Source organism: Nanorana parkeri, unplaced genomic scaffold (genome assembly GCF_000935625.1).
Source record: "Nanorana parkeri isolate BGI_ZX_2015 unplaced genomic scaffold, ASM93562v1 scaffold311, whole genome shotgun sequence".
Taxonomy (NCBI): domain Eukaryota; kingdom Metazoa; phylum Chordata; class Amphibia; order Anura; family Dicroglossidae; genus Nanorana; species Nanorana parkeri.
The window spans coordinates 478,658-500,819 of NW_017306579.1; the positions used below are offsets into that span (position 1 = coordinate 478,658).

The window sequence follows — 22,162 nt, forward strand, 5'->3', positions numbered from 1 at the left end:
CTTGCTTTGGATACATTATGGACTTCTTAACTTTATCTGGGCACCAGGGGAGAAAGAAAAAAATTGAAACGCCGAATAGGCTTAATTCTTATACATAACCGCATAAATTACAGTTTCAAGGAATGTATCAAAATCGGAGCAGACATAATCCGGTGCATGGCAACCAATCAGCTTCTCTCTTTCATATTCAAACCTTAACTGAAAAAACTGAAGAGATGCTGATTGGTTGCCGTCTCTACAAAGATACAATGGGGGGAATTTATCAAAACAGGAGCAGACAGAATCTGCAACATCCCTCTTCAGTTTGCTCAGTTGGGATAGAAGCTGATTGGTTGCCATGCAAATCTGCTCCAGATTTTGTCTGCTCCAGTTTTGATACATTCCCCTCATTATGTTTTGAAGGGCTGAGTTTTGATTAACCATCTCCCGTTCATTGGCTGTAACTAAACGGCCAGACGGGAGCCTTGTGGGTGCGGGTGGCCATCTTAAAACGTGCCTCCACTCGTGCATGAGTGGCAAAACTGTCAAAAATGTAAACAACCAGCGATGGCTGTTTACATACATGCGTTCCGGCTTCTGTAGAGACGCCCGATCGCTTGTATTAGGTGCAGGTGTGCCCCCCCCCCCCCGCCATCGCCGTTGCCGGCCCCGAGATTTGCTGTGCTCGGTGCTGCCGGGACAGGCACGGCGGCTCTGTCACCGAAGATCAAGGGAAATCAGTACACGATCTCCCTCTGATCTCCTCTCCGGTCCACAAATGCAGGAAGTAATGTATATTACATCACTTCCACATTCAGCTGTCATTCCCGGCTACAAAAGCCGGGGAGAAGATCTCTGCTTTATCAGCTTCTCTTGTGGTCCCTAGGTGACATTAGGGGTCTTGGAGACCCCTGATGTCTCCATAAAGAGAACCTGTCATGTAAATTAGCTTTTACATAGCTAATTTTACATAAGCCCCCTATGTAATAACAATAAAGTTAAGTGTAAAAACATTTTTACAAAATTAAAAAAAAATGAAAGAAGCAAAAAAAAAATGGTTGCATATAAAGAAAAAAAAAACACAAACATTTTTTAAAAGTCCCCCGCCCCCCACATACACACGCAAACATGCGTTGGGTGCGCCTACGTGTGAAAACGACGATTGTGCCTATTGTGCTGCACATGTTACATATCACTGCGAACGTTGGAGTGAGAGTAATAATTGAATCACTGATAAAACTAAAATGATGAGCGGTAAAAGCTTTTAAAGCGTTGCCTATGGGCAATTTTGGGTGTAGTCGTTTTTTTTTGCGATTTTGCGTGCGTGCCCGCAATTTTAAGGCTTGACATGTTTGATGTCTATTTACCCAACGTGACCCCCTCTTTTATATTTTACCAAAAATTTGGGGTGATAATAAATGTTTCATAACATTTCCTAGGGAAACAAGTTTTTTTTTTCAAAATCTACGATACTTTTTGTTGTTGTATAGTAAAAATAAACCCCCCAGTGGTGATTAAACACCACCAAAAGAAAGCTCTATCTGTCCCCAAAAAACAGTTTAAAATAATTTAATTACAGCGTTGCATGACAGAATAAATTTATTTGCATGCCAGTGTGTTATAAATCACCCAGAAAGCCTCTATACCACTGGATCTAAAATGATCTGTTCACGAACAGTCACACATTTTCCAGTTACTTTAAATAAAGGATATGTTTTTAAAAAAAAGACTAAAATAATCCCCAATGGTCCTCTTTCAACATTGTCGTAGACAGGCCCTACAATGCATTAGCCCCTTCCCATTGGCCAAAAACATTTATGTGGCAGCATGGAGTGTGCCTGATGCCATGCTAATAGAACACCCCCAACACTGTGGGTAATGATTGGGAGCCAGTAGGAGGGATCATTATGACAGCCAATCACAGCGATCATTTGTTTGGGAAGCTTCCCTGTATCTCTTTTAGCTTAGAACATCTGTGAGGAGAAAAAGATAAATTGAGGGGAATTTATCAAAACCGGAGCAGAAAAAATCTGGAGCAGATTTGCATGGCAACCAATAAGCTTCTATCCCAACTGAGCAAACTGAAGAGAGATGCTGCAGATTCTGTCTGCTCCAGTTTTGATAAATTCCCCCCATTGTATCTTTGTAGAGACCTTCTATATGGGCTCTTCAACACCCGCCTGCATGCTAAAATTATCTGTTTTACCACACAGACTGGTGGGTGGTGCCTTGCTTTTCTTACAACTCAAGTCACGGTTTATACTTTTTTTCTTTTTTCTTATTTCATTGAAATGTCACAAAAAAACATTTCATTCAGTTCTATGCACCACAGTAGATCTCCGCTCTGCATCTTCCACTACCTTGTGGTGTGATGGGAACACATAGGGATCTATTCACAAAGCTGCCATAGGCAGCCGAGTGAATAACCGACCTGAAGTGAAATAGCCGAACGCTGTTCGGCTATTCACTTCAGACTTGTACGGCTGATTTCAGTGTGCTTGTTGTGCCAGTGATTTCTATCCTTCATAGACTCCATAGAAAACAATTGTTTTCAGCATGCACTTTCATTGATCAGGTGCAGAAAAAATATATTCTTTTTACATAAGCCCTGAGAGTGAAAAGTGTCTGTAATAAAAAATAATAAAGATAAAATAATAGATCAGTTTGATCAGGACTTGATATTAATATTATACAGTATTATAGTATACAATATTTATAAAGGGCCAGCAGTTTACATAGCACTTTACAAGGATTTTGGTAAACCCTTAAAAGTAACTTTTGGGTATTAGGGATGGAGGTCTATTTTCCAAAAGGGAATGGTTATATTGTATTTTGAACAGTTCCATACTTCAAAGTATCTGTAATGCATTGAATGTGCAATAGATGATAATTAGATTTCCCTCTCTGAAGGAAAAAATGGGCACTATTGTTTCTGGGCCCTATTACGGCTACAGACATCCAATAATGCATACATTTAGTATGTGGTATCCACTTGCAGGTCATGGTAAGAAAAATGTATTTGGGTTGTTTTTTGGTGGTGGGTGGTGGTAATGGCAAGAAACATACAGCAACAGTTTTCAAAAATATATATATATTTTTTATGTTGGGTCAGTTTTTCTTTGAATCCCCCCCAAAAAATCAGAAGATATTTGTTAACATTTATGATTAAATGAAGGCACAATTTGTTCTGAAAAAAACAAGGTATAATTCACCTAGATACAAAGATATGTACAGGTTTACTAACATCTGCCAAAGTTGTAAAACTAGGTAGAGGGGTTAAAGAGTATTTCTACCATTGCAGTCAAATTTAAGAAACCCACATTACATGTTTTTTAATTTGTTCCCATTCACACAACATACCTAAAAATAATTTAGAAAATATTTCTAACCTTTCTAATTGTTTCTTTGGAGCAGGATTATACATAGATTAATGTGAGCAATTATGTTGCGCTTGGTTGTGAATATTGATTTGATTTGGTACTTATGGTAAATGCTTTATCCATCTAAGCGATTATTATTATTACCCGAATTCTGAGTCGAATAGTTGTTTATTGGATCGAGTGATGCGATCAATTTATCACTTTGAAATTCTTGTTTAACCCACATATGCATCGATACTAAGAGCATAATCACACAGTACTCCTCACCATTACACAACAATATAAGGGAAAAGTGAGACACACTAGACATCACCACAAGCTGCTTGGAATTTGTGCACCTCACAAACACAATTATTTGATAGAACAAAATATTGAACTAAACACAGGTTAAGTTCATTTATTTATTTATTTCAAATTTTTAATATATTTTTAATATATTGTAATTTATTTTTATTTTTTCGTCTATTTCACTTATCATACAGCACAATAAATATAAATTATTGGTTTCACCAAGGTTAAAACATGTATTAGGATATTTAATACATAGAGGTTACGTATTAGAAGAAGATTATTTACAACCAAGCGCAACATAATTGCTCACATTAATCACGGCTATATACATTGTTGCAGCTGGTGATTTTACACTTATCCTAGCGCAACTAAACTGGTTACACAGGATTATACATAGGGCTCTATAGGCAGCTCCTTTTGCACTGAATAGATGGTAAAATGCAGATAAGGGAAACACTAAGTGACAGTTTTCACATGCAATGTACCACCCAAGCCTTGAGAACTTTAACCCTTTGATAGGACAGGCAGTGTCCACATGTAGTTTACAACTGATAATGAAATCTCCCAGCACAGTACAGACAGAGTTAATCATGGTAAACATAACTCCACAGCTACCTTTGTAATATACATATGATATACATACAAATACGTACATAGAAAGGGAAAGCTAACTAAGATGTTTACCAAAAAAGCAAGTATAAAGGTAAGAAGCATTTTTTTAAAGTTATGTGGTGTGTTTGGGAACATGTGATCAATATAACGCAGGTGTTATCCCAATTTGGCCGCAAAAGTGGAAATACCCAAAAAATGACAAAAAAGCAGCTCCATATTTCCCTGCTAGTCAATACAGTTTATCGACCTTTGATCCTTCTTAATACCTCCTGAAGTAAGTAGACAGGGCCCTCTTGCAATGTCCACCAGTAGCAGCTTGTACTCAACTCTCCAGAATACTCTTCAGCAGGACACTTCTTCCATAGATGATTCAGCAAGATAGAACAAACCAATCAATGCCCACCAGGAGGAAAGAAAACAAGACCGCACTGGCTTCCTCCTCAGACAAAGCCTTAGAAGCAAAGATCCTTCTGCGAGGTCACCCAAAATATTTATACCGTTCCCCATCATGCATTACTGGCAGTAAACCTCCTTCGGATTTGCCAGAGAGATATACATATTCATAATTGTATATCATATTGTTTCTTTTTGATCTTTCTGCCAGAGACAGTACCAAGCAACAGGCAGAAGTAAACAATAGTCTGAACTTAGGGGAAGCGCAATTAAAGCAGAAAGAATAACAATTCAGAGCTCAGGCTGACTACAGCCTAGCTGCAATACTAAATTAAAATAAGGGACCCTCTAGCTTATGGCAGGGTCCCTACAATATGTTAGTGTTGAAGAAGATTTATGAAAGATAACAAACAATTAAAAGCATCAGAAGTGCTCATTATCTATTGCGGAGGTTTAGAAAATGTATGTCATTTACAAACAATTTAACCCTAGGGATGTGTCACCATGTCAGCCTAAGCACAAAATGCAATAGAGCCGTGAGTGGTGTACTTGGTGAAAACCCAAGGGCTGCCTAAGGAATAGGAGGTTCAGATGGTGTGGGTAGTGTGCAGTCATTTCCTGTGGTTACCAGACACAATAGGTTAACCTAAAATTCTGTATCTACATACAGGCCTGCTTCTATATCTTTACATTTTGGGAATTGTATTTCTGTATGCTTACCTTATAGGAATCTTTGGTAAATAGTGGAGGGTTATCATTAACATCCAACACTTGAATGGTAAGCTCTGCTTCAGTTAGATGCAGGTAATCAGATGCGTGGATCCTAAGGTGATGTTGTGATGTTTCTTCATAATCCAACAACCCAGTAAGGGTTATAACACCAGTGTATTTATCAATGTCAAATTTCATACCAGGGTTACCATCTTCAGTAAAACTGTATGATACGTTTGGTCTTAGATCCACATCATTGGCAATTACACAAATTATAGTGTAACCAGGAGAAGCATCTGAAATGGCACAGAGTTCTTAGTTTACATTCAGTGTATTAAGAGGATATCTTGATATGTTACAAATTAGAGGTAAATACTCAACTGTGAATGATTTATCATTATTTTACCTTCATGGATGTAGATGGTCTCCAGGGGAGGGATAGTTGGTGCGTTGTCATTTATATCTGCAACCAATACTGTTACTATACTTGTTGCAGAAAGACTTGGAGATCCTCTATCAGCAGCCTGAAGAACCAGTCTAAAAATAAAAGAAATTTTCTCGTTAAATACACCATTTTAGTCAAACGGAATATTAAATGCAAAAATACTATTATACAACAGTATAATATATAGTATATATAGTCAGTAAAACACCCTTTAAATACAACTAGTAATGCATAGATTTAAAAGGAAGGTGTAGTCTTCTTTGATATGTTTCGATGTGTAAATGTGATACATTGCCATTAATTTTTGTATTGTAAACATTAATATTGCACATTAATGTTTGTATTTGCAATCAGCAGGTAGCAACTCTGAGGTGGCAGAGACACCTAGACACCACACTTTGTTACTACTATGTTGTGAATAGTCTGTGTTGTAAATCAACCTACAGGACTCCAAATGACACATGACCACATGACCACATGACCAATCATCACCACATGAGTGAAAGGAGGGACACATCTTCTGTCCTCTCCCCTAGTACAGATGATGCCCTGTTTTTTCTATCTGCATGAGCAGTCAAAAAGGAACTAGTAATTGGCTTTCTTATTAGCAATCCCAGCATACTTTTCAAAACTGTATCTTGGAAGCAACCTGCAAATAAATGTTTATTTTTAAAATATATGCAAATAATGAAATATACAAACATCATTGTATAAACTGGTACATTTTAGAAATAAAGTAAACTTTTATTGATTAAAACCACTATAGTTTTCCATTTTTTAAGTATATATGTATATACCATGTACATAGTATGACAAATTTAACAAAGCCATTGTTTTCTGCCACATGGATTTGAATCATTTTTGATAATAGAATCACTGTCCTAGCAGGTCATCACCCATTTAAATATATTTTTTGTTTAATTTCCATCCACTTTTCTGCATTTTATGGCACCCTTGTATTTCATTGTGAGTGAGAACCAATGAGCTGTAGAGATGATGAAATATGAGGAGACATATCTAAGGAGCAGGGTGGCTTGTCTGGTAACATGCTAATACAGTACTGGCCACTAGTAGCAAAGCTACTGATTTGATTTACCACTGTAGTTTTTAAATTCTAAGCCTGATGAAGGGGACCCTGTGCGGCCCCGAAAAACGTTTGCATTTGAATGACCATTGTTTTTCAATAAATGGATTTTTGCTGATTAAGCAAAGATTATGGTGTGCTGGTGACATCCTTTGAAAACTACATGTATATCACGGCCCCATACCACTACGAGCACCCACCTGCATCTTGCAGGTTATCAATTCCGGTAAGGAATGTCGCAATACATCTTCTGCTATTCCCCGATATACCACTGGTCACATGGTTCTGCTTCTGGCTCTAATGGTGTATCACTGATTTCTACTGCAGTTACAATGCTAAATTATAATAGTATGCTTCATACACTGCAAATGTCTTTTGTCCCTTCTGCAGTTTCTAATACATCACATCTATCTGTTTTTATTTCGACAAATACAGGCTAACATAGTATAGAAGTGGGCTGTTGCAGAGGAGAAAATAGGATAGACAGACAGAGAGATAGGATAGGTGTGAACTAGCAGTTTATTATTTTGATTTGGGAAAGACATGTTTTTAATGGAACCCGTTTTAGCATTTGACAGCTTCAAATACTGGTGGAAAATGGGCATCTTATCATTTAATATCAATGCATCCTCCAATGGGTGTCAGAATGAGGCAGCTCTCAACCAGCCGTCCTTAACACTAGCTCTTGTTCTCTCCTTCTAGTACACTCTAAAAGGAATGCTATATTGATTTCAAAGTAAGATTTAAAGGAGATTTGCATTGTAAATTGTAAAGTGAGCATTTATAGAGCTCTGTCCAAAAATAGCTCATTATTATGATTGACGGACTGTTAGGGCTATTGTTACCAATTCTGGCATTTAAATCTCACAGGAAAAATAATGATCCACGGAAAACTAAAGATAAAACGAGACAATTTGGAAGTAGTGGTGTAAAATTACTTTTTGTAAGAGTAACTCGTAACATATATTGTTTGTTAGACTGCAGAAATGATTTATTGTTATAGCGGGGTGTGAAATGGTCAAAGGCCAGCACGATGAATCCAAGCCCCACTAAACTGTTCTCTGAGATCTATAATTAATGACTTGTTATTTCTAAAACACTACCTCTGGATTTCAAGCCAATTTTACACCATAACAAATGTTAGACAATTACATTAAAGGGAGACTAATGGACCGTGCTTCATCTTGAAGAGTATTCATTTTCTTCTACAATGAATGTCTCCCTTTTGCCTTGCTTCGATGCAGGTATTTTTTAATTTATACGCTTTCCTATTTGTTTTTTCAGGCTTTTATATTAGATACCACTCAGTATTGGTTTGAAAGTACTTTGTTAAATTTTGTTTTATATCCAAACATATGAGAAGATTGTTTGGCATACAGCAGTACAGCTGAAGGGGCTTTGTTTCCCTACAGGGTTAGGGATATTCAGTTGGATGCTCATTGTTTGGGAACTGCACAGGAGTATAATGAAAAGTCGTTATGCTCTTCATCTCTCTCACACTTAAAAGGGAATTTCATGTCCATTAAGATAATGTTCCTTGACATAGTGACAATGCTGTAGAGGACTGGTTTTCATCAAATTGTACTAATGTTAATGATTGGCTAGGCAACAGCCTTGAGCTGAACCCCATTGAAAACTTCTGGGTAAGGCCAAAGCTTGGTTTAGGAGAAGAAAGACCATGTAACAAAGAACTCATAGGGGGACAATTATCAAGAAAATTAGCGACATAATTAGTCATAAATAAGACTGAAATTAGATACCTGAGTTCTTGTTTGAGTAGCTGGGAACAGTTACCTAAGTTCTTGTTTAAATAGCTAGGATTGGATACCTCAGTTATTTTTTAAGCTGCCAGGACTAAATACCCGAGTTTTTTTTTTCAAGGAACTGGTGCTAGGTACCTGTTCTTGTTTTAGCAGCTGAAATCAGATACATGAGATGTTGTTAAGTAGCTTGAATTAGATATCTGAGTTCTTGTTTAACTAACTGGGACTAGATATATGAGTTCTTGTTTAAGTAACTGGGATTAGATATCCAAGCCTCTGTTTAAGTAGCTGGGATTAGATACCTGTGTTTTTGTTTAAGTAGCTGGAATTGGATATCCAAAATCTTGTTTAAGTAGCTGGGATTAGATACCTAAATTTATGTTTAAGTAGCTGGGTTAGATACCTGATTTCCTGTTCAAATAGCTGGGATTGGGTACCCGAGTTTTTGTTTAAGTAGCAACATTTGGCTGGCACTGCTACTATATCTGTATACATCTACATTACAGGAAACAAATACAAATCAGTTGGCATGACGAGAGAGACAGGTTTCTAAATCATTGAGTGGCTCAGTATTAGTAGGTATAACTAATTCAATTCTAATGAAAATAGAAATTGGTAATGTAATTTCCCGGATGAATAAGAAAAATGTATTGCTTAATTGAATCAGCAAAACAATATTTGCGATCAAGTTCTCTACTAGCATTTTGGAACAGATTACCACCACATACTCAGTAAGTGTTTTGTTGGCCTGCTGCCTTTATATCACTTGCACTTTCCCAGGGATTGCAGTGTATCAATATGAGCAATAATTGTTTGGAGCCTGCATCCGTTAATTATGATATAAAACAAAGACAATTCATAGCTCAACATTACATTCCCTGGGAGACCTAATTCTTAGTCAACTATGTTACTGCAGTTTTTGCATCATAACAGGTACCAAGAATGGACAAGTACTTCCCTTATCTTGTTTATATAACCAATGCCATGCAGAACAAGAAATTATTGAAAATATGTCCACTTCTTGTGTCACATAGAACAGGAAATCAACCCTAACAGGGACACAGACAACACTATAAATACATTTTCTAGTTTCCCCTCATTCCTGTGCATGGGTAGCAAACAAATAGGAATAGAAGGGAAATTCCCTCTTTAGTGACTGAGATGGCTTTTCAAATCTGACAGAAAAATCTCCTGAATCTGGGAAGTATCTATAACATACCAGATGGTTTAACCCTTCCTCACTCTATCCCAAAAAATTGTTTGGCTGGAGACAGACTTCAGATGATTGAAATAATAAAAGTACATGCAAGATTTATTGCCTTAGCTGGGAGGCCGATGTATGTGATAATATCCATTAGGCATATATCGATAGAGGACAAAGTAGCTTAGGGGCTGGTGGATGGAGGCATACGACATACCTTGAAGATTCCAGGGGAGGCTTTGCTCTCCATTAATGGGAAACAGGACAGGTATGTATTAAGCCACTTGTTTAGCAATGTGTTTTTGATGTCTATTTTTATTTAAATTACATTTTTAAACACTAAGAAAACTGTAGTATTTTCTGCCACAATTACTAATTACTGTAAAGAGAGATCAGCAAAACTGTTTTGTTCATTTAACCACATTCTGCTGCGAACTTGTTTACTTCCTATTCATAAAATATTGGCACTGGAAGCTGCAACGCTAACAAGAAATGTAACAAAACTGTGACAAGTAGACAGACAGCAAAAAACTGCCAAAATGCAAAATGTTTAAATCTCAAAGCACCTTGAACTAAATTCCTTCTCTAGTCTTTCTCTACTAAAATAAAGACAATGCCAGATTTAGGCTGGAGTAAATTTTTGGCATAAGGTTAAGTGGAAAACAATGGGGTCTATTCACGAAGCAGCCGAAGGATCTAGCCGTAGCTTCGGCCGATCCTTCGGCTAGCTTCGGCCCCAGGACCCCTTCGGTTCAGTAGAACCGAAGGGCTGCTGTACGGGTTATTCACAATAGCCCGTACAGCTCCCGAACTTAGCCGAGCGGCTCAGTCGAGCCGAAGGCATATGCCTCGGCTGAGACGCGCTGAAAGCCGAAGCTGGCCGAGCGGCCGGCCGACAGCCTGCTTCTGACAGTTGGGCGGAGCCAGCCACGATCTTACAGCTGGCTCTGGCCACTTGCAGAGAGATCAGCGTCCCTGGTTTCCTGCTAACCAGGGACACTGATCTCCAGGCAGCAAACCGGCCGCCCAGGAGAGAAACACTGCTTTTTCTGTTTTTTTCTTTATTCTGACACGGAGCTGTGTCAGAATACAAAAAAAATAACATTATTTTTGCCCATAGGAATGCATTGCTAGATTCCTATTGGCTATTTCAATTTGCAATAGCCAATAGTAAACTAGTATTGCACCCGCCCTCTGCTGCAGTTCTCCATCAGGTCCATCAGCAGAGGGCGGGTGCAATGCTAGTTTACTATTGGCTATTGCAAATTGAAATAGCCAATAGGAATCTAGCAATGCATTCCCAAAAATTGTCAGAATAAAGAAAAAAAAAGAAAAAGCAGTGTTTGTCTCCTGGGCGGCCAGGAGCGGGAGACTCCCGGAGCGCCCGGGAGAGGTTTTTTTTTTCTTTTTTTTGACGGCAGCAGAACCGCCGGCCAATAGAAAACTGTTGGGCAGAACAGCCAAGCCGAATAGATATCACTGGAATATTTCACCTTTACTTAGGTAGAGCAAAATAATCTAGCTATTGCTTAGATTAGTTTTATGTAGGTCAGAGTTAATATGTTTAATGAAATAATGCTAAGCTTTAAAGTTTGCCCTGCATTCACATCTGTTGAAAAGGAATATGCTTATAAGAAGAAACTCTGTGGCTGCTCCTTAAAGTGGACCCTTACCCCCTTTCACTAAACTCACATCAGCATGCAACTCTGCATGCTGCTAGAAAATCATCTTACATTCATTAGTTAAGCAAACATATTTTTTTTTACGTACAATTTTTTGTTCTACTTCTTGGTCCACTTTGGCACACATGTTGTAATCATGCCCAAGAGTTGCATCCTGGGAAGGTTACATCAGTAGAACATTGCTGGGAAATCTCATCTGTAATCTCACAAGATCTCAGGGAAAAGCATGTTTCTCCCCTGAGATGATGTACATGGTCACATGTCCTAGTCACATTCTAGTTCTAGGAAGTAGAAAAGGAGATGGATTCATCTGCTCTTAATAAAAAATGGACACTGTCAGAAGACAGGGGAAGAAAAAAAAAAGGTATGCAAAAAAATAAAGTCTGCAATTATCTAGAAGTATCTGTTTGTAGATTGTCATCACTAAACATTTCTAAAGGTGTCTTTCATGTTATTTTGACGATTTGGATAACATGCCTCTTTAACTGTTCAATCACAGGGAGGAGACATAACTGCATTGTTTAACTGCAACAGAGAAAAGTCATATCAGGCAGACAGGGCTGTGTAAGAAATACGATCCTTTGGCAGGTATCATGACTCCAACATATTAAGGTCAACTCTGCACTTAGCTGTTTTCCTGGAGTCCAGTTATAAAATCTGCCCTTTATAAATAACCATCCAAATGCTGATTTAGCACTGACTTTACTCATAATTGGTATAAATCAATAAGAGTAGTAAAAATACCTATAAAACTCACTCTCTTCTGTGAAGATTGTGAGCATATCAGCTGCTTTACATAACTCGGTATTTATTTGCAGGCTTTTCAAGTCCACAGTTAGAAACAAAGATATGTAATGTTTGTTTTTAACATTTGAAGTAAATATCCAATCAAGCAAATGTTGCTCTGTCAAAGGCATCAAAATTAACTCAGTTACTAAAAACCTTTACCTAGCCTTGGGCTCCATTTTGATTTTAATGCAGCCTTCGTTTAAGGCTACATCAATTAAAACTCATATTTTAGTATTGGGCAGACACTGATGTGTATAGTTACGCACCCATTTTTGATACTAGTTCCCCCACTAGTTCTTCCTCTGAATTCAAAATCACATCTGATGAGATGGTGATCATTTTTATATAAAACTTGCAATTTTCATGCTGACATCATAGTGCACATCACAAGCATATGATTAGTCAACTAATCAGCACTAAAGAGGAGATATTGGAAAAGCCAATATTCAAAACACAATACATCTGAAAAAAATTAATCAAGGCAACTGGACTTGCTGTATTTTTCTTGAAGACATTTCACTGGTCATCCAACCAGCTTTCTCAATTCAGAATGACTTGTACAAAAACTATCTGGGAATAAATATGGTGCATGTTGCTCCAATCAACATAATCTGTTAATCATAACCAGCATGGGGTCAGAGACTACATGGAGGTAAGGTGTTGATGCATTTGCACTACTGGAGCTAGCAGGTGTTATTAATCTGCAGAGAGAAAGGTGTTAAAGGAGAACTATGAGGTGAGTGCTTTGCACTCAGCCTCATAGTTCTAGCCGACCTGTGACAATGAGACTGCCACAGGTCGGCTCAGTAGATCGGGAGGTGAGCGAACACATACCGGCATTCGCTCACCTCTCGAACCTGTCACAGCTCTCTGCCGTGACAGGGGAGGGGCTGGATTCCCCCCTCCCCAATGAATGGCCTCTTTTACACCTCTTCTAAACCAGTCCTCCTCCCTGTCTAGAAAGTGTACTTGACTGTCTTCAAAGAAGGGACCTTTTTTCCTTAAGATGTATGGTACACTGCTGAATCCTGACCAGAGGGTTTTGCTCTTCTATGCTTTGCCATATCCTGGTGTAACTGCTGCTTTCAGACACCCCAGCTACATATGGGATGACCATATTCTTACGTTTCAGTATAAGAACAGACCGCACTATCCAGAGAATTCCAATACTTCAGTCTTTATTGAAATTCACAGCAAATCCAGTATAACAGTGAATACAAGTGTATAAAGCAGCAAATACCAGCATCGCAAACCCCAACCAGCTACAACCTCTCACATGTTTCACCATAAAGTCTGAAGTATTGGAATTCTCTGGATAGTGCGGTTTGTTCGGATACTACTAAATTCCAAGGTGTAGATGCATTTTTCTTGAAACTAAACCATGACCTGGATGAATGAGAACCTTCACAGACAAAACACAATATAGCTTTTCACACATAAGTCAGATCAACAGGTACCACAACTTTTTTGAAAATACATAAAACAACCTACAAAATAAGACCTGCTGATAACACTGTAACAAACCTGTACGAGGATTTTATTTCCCGATCAAGAATAGCATTGGTAGTAATAATTCCCCTTCTGGAATCTACTAAAAAAGGTTGATTTTCATTGCCATCTACAAATGAGTAATCGATTTGCCCATTCAGACCGCTATCTGCATCAGTGGCAAAAACCTATAAAACAGACAAGAATTATGTAAACATTACACTGCAAACCTTTTTATTACTGCAGTATAATAAATATTTGGAGGCAAGGAGAGCCATGCCAAAAAATCTGAATTAATTTATAGATAAACATTGTTTTACAATCACAAAGTGCATAAAAGTAAAAGAAGCAGTGTCCTAAAACACATTAGCATGTCGCTTATAGTAATGACTAAATTAACTATGCTCCAAGCCTTAAATCTATTGAAAGCAAGTGGCAACTTATGCCGTGGGTTGCAAACCCTAACTAATACAGACCAGCCTAATACACTGGCTAAAGTATAACCATAAAATTATACTGTACATGTTTTGGTCTTGTTGACCATCTTGTTCACCCGTTATTATTAAGGTTTAATGTTCTCTGTAAGGGCCCATTCACACAAATGTGCTATAACACAAGCAGCTTAATAACATCTGCAAAGGTTTGCCATATTTTTTAATGCTGGTATTTAAAAATTATGCAGTGCGTTGATATATGTTGGCCAGAAAAGTTTGTTTCCTTTGACACACAATAGAAGGGCTTTTGAAAGGAATGGCAGCACATAGTACGACAATGCAACCGCCCAAACCAATAAACAAAAATATACAATATGGAGATACATAGGTCCGAAGTCAGGCAAGCTTTTCAGTATGTGTCAATGTTATTTAAAAATAAATTGTTATTTATAGTATACAGTATATAGTGCATTATGATAGAAAGTGGTCAGTTTTGCCTGAACTTACTTTCAATACATGGTAGGAAAATGGCTGACAAAAAAACTCAGCAGTGAGTATTTGGAGCCTAAACTCTTTTTCTAAACTCTAAATTTTATGTTATAAATTATGTAGCTGGGCGCTTAAAGCACAGAAAATATATCAACTGGCAGTAGCAGCAGTAGTGGAGTATTAACAAATTTATGTTGTGGTCTCAGGCAAAGAACATTTATAATCTCATACCATTTCCTTCCATTTTCATGCTATAAATCTAGTGGTAATGAAATATTACATAAAAGTACATTTCTGTATTAGCAAAACATATTTTACTTTATAGATGGAATTTCACTTAAAACTGAAATCGGTGCAAATTTGATAATTATTCAGTTTACTTTCACCTACACAGATGAAGCTAACACCTGAAATGTTGAATTCGATTTAGTAAATGAGTTTAAAATCTTCACTTAAAAATTGTGAAAATATTCACTTTAATGATCAAATCATGTGATAAGCATCTGTACATGACTGGGTATTAAAAGGGGACAGGATTTGCTCTTAATATGATTGGACAATCAATTGAATATTTACACAATCACTGAGAAGTGAGATTTGGAGGTTGAGTTAAAGGAATCTTCATTAAAAAATGTACTTCCATTATCAAATCATCTGAAAACCAAATACCTGTTTATTTAATTTACACCTGAGTGGATACATGAAGTAAATCTTCACTCTTTTTATGCCTTTAATAAATCAGTCTATTGACCTTGATTGGGTTACTTTGTGACAGATATCCATTCTTTCAGACATAGCCTGTTGTTACTATTATTACATATGTCGATGTTCTGAATTGAAATTCGTATGAATTTCTGTAAATTCGGACATTTGGATGCATCTAAATTTCCAAATGACATAAATAACTAATCTGAACGAATCCGAATGTTTGATAACAAAATTCTGATACATCCAAATTTCATTTGGAAAACGAAACACAACAAGCGGGAGAGTTGTCATTTACCGCTCTCTGGCTTCTCTGCACTTATATCTCAAATGAAAACAAAGTAATTGTCACAAAACGTAAATAATGAAAGAAGCTGAAAAATCTGTGTTAATCTGTAACAGCTTCTGATCCTTTGAGGACGCTTCCATCCCCAATGTAAAGAATCTGACAGCTGTAACAGAATACACATAAGTGTTTAACTGTTCAAAGAAATAATAATAATTTTGAAAAAAACAGCGTGGGATCGCCCTCAATTCATACCAGACCATTTAGGTCTGGTAGGAATTTTAAGGGGGAACCCCAATGTGGGGTCCCCCCTAAAATCCCATACCAGACAATAAATCCGGGCAGCAGCCTGGCAAATCAGGAAAGTGGGGGGGGGGGAATGAGTGAGCACCCCCTCCCTCCCTCCACCATACCAGGCCACATGTCCTCGGCACTGGGGGGGTGCTTTACCAAGGAGGACCCCCTGAAAAAGCACCTTGTCCCCATGCCAATGGGAACAAGGGCCTCATACCCACAACTCTGACCTAATGGTTGTGGGGTCTGTGGGCAGAAGGGCTCATCTGCATCTGGGTACCCCCTTTCATAAAGGGGACACCCAGATGCCACTATTTTGTGAATGAATAAGGGGTAACTGTACCCCTGCTCATTCACTAAATGGTTAAATAAAATGTAAAAAAGCGCACACCTTAGAAAAAAATCCTTTAAAACGAAAACAAAACATGATTTTTTGACCTACAAGTACCCCTTACACATTCACAAGGGGGTGGCATTTGGGTGCCCCCTTTACAAATGGGGGTACCCAGATGCAGATGAGACCACCTGCCCACAGACCCCCACAACCACTGGGTCAGGTTTATGGGGAGGAGGCCTTTGTTCCCATCAGCATGGGGACAAGGTGCTTTTCCAAGGGGTCCCCCCCTGGAATAGCACCCTCCCAATACTGAGGACATGTGGCCTGGTATGGTGGAGTGAGAGGGGGCCGCTCGCTCATCCCCACTTTCCTGCCCAGCTAGGCTACTGCCCGGATTAAGGGGCTGGTAAAAGATTTTAAGGGGGACCCCGCAATTATTTGGTGCTGGGGAATCCCTTTAAAATTCCTACCAGACCTAAAGGGTCTGGTATGAATTGTCGGGGAACCGCATGCTGGTTTTTTGCTTTCTTTATACATCAGGGGGTCCGTCATAATATTCCTGCCAGGCCTAAAGGATCTGGTATGAATTGGGGGGAACCCACTCTTTTTTTTGTTTGTTTGTGGTGTCAGAAATTAAAAAGACATGTAATGTTACTTTTCTGAAATTAATTTTAGTTGGAAATGATCATTTAACTCATCTGAAATTAAGGAAATTCAGATTCATCCGAATCCAAATGCCGAAACAAATTGACTTTCAGACCCCGATTGCCAAAAAACTAAATAATGAAACCAAACTAAATTCACATGTCTAGTTATTATTATTATTATTTTTGTATCTTGTAGATTTCAAACATTTAACAAATGAAGGGGATCTCACAACTGAAACAGTTTTGCATAAACTGAAGAAGAGTTGCAACCTTTGCCAGGTTCTTACTGTTATCTGTATCTCCTCTGGAGATATCCACCCTCTCTATTTGTCCTGGACTGGTAAACTCTAGCAGCAGGACAGAAAAAAAGGGTTGGGGATCCAAAATGCTACAGCTGTCACTATGGGTAGAGGGGAATTCCCAGATAGGGACCCTTTTCTGGTTAGAGCTGTCTAAGAGGGGAATACTGCGCAGTTTAAAAATATTTTCCGTTATGTTCCAAGGTCAAAAAAGAAAAGGAAATCTCTCTACCATATCCAAACCTAAAACAATGAGAAAAATTGCCTATACATATACTAAAAAGTTATCTCATGATTTTCATTATGCATTGCACTTATTTGGTACTTATCTGTCTGCAAGTTTGACATTTTCAAATTATATTCTATCAGTGTCTCTGTCATTAAATGTTGGTCAGTTTCTGTAGTGTAAAAGTAAATAGTTAGTTAGTCAAAAGTAACTCTAATGGGTCTATTTATAAATGTTGCTACACAGGATTCCCAACCCAAATTTTTAACCAAGGATTCACATATTTTTCAATGTTATCCAATTTGAAAAAATATGAATATTGGGTAAAAGCTGTGTACAGAAAATTTTTAAATAGATTTCTGAAAGTAGATACTATTAAAATGTCATAAAACAAACCCAAAGAGGAAAAAGGCACATTTACTGTACTGTACTGTACATTTACTGTACCTGGATAACAAACAGGTTGTAGCTCTGACCCTCCAAAACTGAAGTTATATGATGGTCACGATCAAACACTGGCACATTATCATTTTCGTCTTGGATCAATACTGAAACTCCACAGTAGGCCACAGAAGAACCGCTTGTGGCAGCGATGACTAGATTTATTTTATTTTTGCCTTCTGAATCAAGTAAAAAAGACTCCCTCACCATGAGCTCTCCTGTTAGAGAGAATACAGCAGATGTAAATGATCTAGAATGAAACTAACATCCACACTCAGAATATTTACTCAGGTATATTCTATCAGTTTTATACTACAAATAAATATTAGCAACACTGCTCAATTCTACTTAAAAGAAATGTACAAAAAATGAACAGTGTGATGTAGATTTAATTTAGCTGGCAGCATTTCACATGCCATTTTGACCAACTAGGCCAATTTCTTAACATGCGTGAAGTTAGAACTGCTTGTATTACCCAAGGGCTGCAAAAAAGATTCTGGAAAATGACTGAAGGAGAATAAGCTTCAAATTGTCATTAAGGGGCAAGATAGAGAGTTCCACTATGGTGTCTGGACCATACTCATAGGTGATGTCTGCTGGATGAGTCAAACCCTGGCTTTTTATATGTAAATGTGATTAGTAACTAAGGCAAAGTTACTTTTACCAAGTACAGTACTGGATATCTGAACACCCCTTTTTTACTAACATTCACTTTATAAAGTAAACGTTCAAAGAGTAAACTGGTTTTGTAGCTAAGATATCAATTATAATGGAGCTAAATAGATGAAAATGTTTGAGGTTTCTAAATGATTAAAAATAACAAATCTGTTTTTTATTCTTGTATTTGTGTTGTTGCCTGCACTGTGTATTCATTCATAGTTAGTAGTAATATACCTGTTTCAGAATTTATCATGAAGGTCTCTTTGTCACCACTGATAATGCTATAAAATATGGCATCTCCATTTGGATTTTGGCATCTGGCTTCTACGGTCGCAACTAGTGAACCTGCATTAAAAAAAAAACAAGTAGTAAAGACGGATGATATGTAGGATATATAGATGGATATAAACTGTCACTACTATGTTCACTAACCCTATAAAAAGAGATAAAATAAATGTTGGTTTTGGCCTTTTGCATAAAGAAGAAATCCTTAACCACACACAAACCTGCATCTTACCCCCCTTCCCGTTACTTGTGTTCTCAGTTATGTCCCCATGCTGTTGCTATTACAAAATCAGAGAGCAGTGATTGATGTCTTCTGTATTGTCTTTAATGGAAACAGAAAGTCTGAGGCCTCTTCTATTGCCTATGATGGTGGTCATAGCTGGGAAACTCAGGTAGAGAGATGGGGGATTCAACCAGCTGGCATCAACACAAAACTAAGTTAGCAGTTCTGGTTAGAATTATACTTTAGTATTTAGCATAATAGCAGCACATTCCAAATCTATAAAAACAAGTCCATGAAGAGTATTTTAAAGGCTATGTTATAGTGTATGGAGAAAAAAATTAGAATACTGTAACAACTATATAATGTTTCAAGGGAAAACATACCTGGATCACTGTTTTCCTGTATTATGGCTTCATAGATACTCTGGAGAAAGAAAATATATTTTTGCAGGTCTTCTAGGGTAACTGTAACAAGACACATGGATGTTTTTGCTGGGATACCAAGGTCTGAAGCTGCCACGTTGAGAACTGCATTTGTAAAGGGAACATGGGATAGCAGCATATTGACTTTGATTTCTCCTGTCTCTCTATTAATGTAAAAGTGTGGATCAGCTTTCACAAGAGTGTACACCACTGTTCCATTTAAACCTAGGTCTGGGTCACTTGCATATACAGTGGCAACTGTTGTATTCACAGAGATTTGGGGAGAAACAAGAACCTGAACAGGGTTAATTGAACATAATGGCTCATTATCATTGGCATCATCAATATTTACTATAACTTTGACAGTGGCACTTTTTTGACCATAGATGCTACAGTCAGTTGCCAGTGCCCTGAACACATATTGATGTTTCAATTCTCTGTCTAAGGCCTTTGCAGTCTCAATGTTTCCTGTTGTTTGGTTTATAGTGAAGAAACCTTTTGTATCATCAATCAAGGAGTACATTACTTCTCCGTTCAAGCCCTCATCAATATCAAATGCCTGAAGGCTTAGAACCACTGATCCAATAGTTAAGTCCTCTCTGACAGATGTGCGGTACTGGCTTTTAGGAAACGTAGGTGGATTGTCATTTTCATCCAAGACCTTAATGTGCAGTTTGGCTGTGGTGCTTTTCCGGGGGCTGCCCAGGTCATAGCATTCCACAGTGATGGTAAAATTGCTGACATCCTCGCGATCTAAGCTGCGGGTGGCCCAGAGCTCCCCTGATGTGTTATTGATGGCAAAATATCCTCCCGTGTTTCCACCTTCAAAAGTAAAAGAGGCATTAAGCAAAAATTGACAGTAAAAGACAGACAAGTGGAAAGATATGTCATCATGGGAACACCAATGAAAAAAATTGTTAATTCCAATAATATTAAGAATTTCTGCATGCACAGCAAATGTTTAAGTGTCTCTGGCATGTGGCTGCCTTGTGCTTGAATTAAAACCTGCATTTCATTTAAATCAGTGGGTGGCACTGACAGTAAATGAAGGAGCCCTCATCCGTTACTGTGAAATGGCTTTACCAGATGTAATCCTTTCTTTAAAAGTGACACACCTTATAAAATATGTATCTTAATACCACTTCAGCATAAGGACACGTAGCAGCATTTTCTTACAAACACGAAAAAACCTAATCAAGTTCCAAAACAAACAGCATCTCATTAAATCTAGGGGAAAAGTTATTTTTGGTTGAGATACTACCATCTACAAGGAAATACAATTTGTTTTAGAATGCGTTTCTAAGGGGTTGCCCCTCAATACTGCCTTGAGTTGCACTTCTTTAGCCAAGCCATCTATCCAACAACTATTGCAGTAAAGCAAGTAAAAACTTGCTTTACTGCAATAGTTGGTGAATAGATGGTTTGGAGGAAGCATTCTTCTTGTTTTGTATGCATTCTGCCTGCAATCCCTAGAAACCAGTCTGATAGCAGCCTCTTTCAGTCTAGCCACTGTAACTGCCTAAGTCCTAAGTCGATTTCACACCACTCCACTGCAGCAGAAAACCCTTACTGAAGAAAATGTCTCCACATCTTCTACTACCCACCTCTCAACACATTCACCCAAACGGGCCTACTCAGAGAGATGGGGGTGGCAGAATGAGGTATCCCTTTATAGATGCAAAACTTCCAGGTTACATTAGCAGTATCCAATTCAATACTGGACGGACGCTCAATCACCTGTATACATGTTCCCCATACTAAAAAATGTTACTTAACATTCAGCTACTCAAAACATTATTTCAAATATAAAAGATATACAAAATACATCCTAATAACATTGGACAAGCAAATTGTAACATGCTTTTTTACATTAATTCCTATTGTGCCAAAGACTGAGACACCACCTCTAAACTCAGCCCGCGGTTCTCGCAGGAGGCTCAATCTGCCATCTATGAGATATCCCCTCTCTCTCTTATGTTAGTTAAAAACAAACTTTTAATCTGATATCCTTAAAAATGTATTCAGTTTACATTAACCGTCGACAAGAATACACATAATACAAACAAATAAAATATCTTATTTAAATATCCTCAGAAAATGTCACAAAGGATCATCAATGAAAAACAAAATCCATTTCAATATGTATATAGAATATATAACCTGGTGGATTATTCATAGTAATGTGTAACATCCCATTTGAAGTTCATAGCTCTAGGGATGTAAGTATCTAATTTAAAAATAAAAAAACTCCCTTTTACTCAATAGAGAAAAAATTCACAAAAGCATTTTGCTCCATTTGTATCTTTGTGAGTTTAAATCAGCTGGTTGCCTTTAGATGTTCAGATTTGCTATAGTAATTCACATGCAACTGTGATTAATCTTTACTGGTTGCTGAATACCATTGACTCTAATGTAAGTTGTTTAGAGTCTGTGTCAATGAGTTTTGGGCGTGTGTCGATGGCATTAATTTTGCTAGTTTGAGATGCTTCTGAGATTATTCAGAATCGATCCTGCAGTTGAGCACCTTCTGACCAGCATTTAATTTGCTTCAAGTGGGTTTTGCATTCCCATAGATTTATGTAGGAATTCAAAACCC

The 22,162-nt window shown here is 37.8% G+C and overlaps 1 protein-coding gene across 1 annotated transcript in view; it reads right to left on the reverse strand.

Moving 5' to 3' along the window:
- DCHS2 (dachsous cadherin-related 2) overlaps nucleotides 1-22,162 on the reverse strand; it is a 242,221-nt gene that overhangs the window by 5,774 nt on the left and 214,285 nt on the right. Inside the window, 6 exon segments of the mRNA XM_018557926.1 lie at nucleotides 5,376-5,662; nucleotides 5,773-5,903; nucleotides 13,855-14,006; nucleotides 17,983-18,194; nucleotides 18,871-18,981; nucleotides 19,528-20,388. Coding sequence (XP_018413428.1) covers nucleotides 5,376-5,662; nucleotides 5,773-5,903; nucleotides 13,855-14,006; nucleotides 17,983-18,194; nucleotides 18,871-18,981; nucleotides 19,528-20,388 — 1,754 coding nt within the window.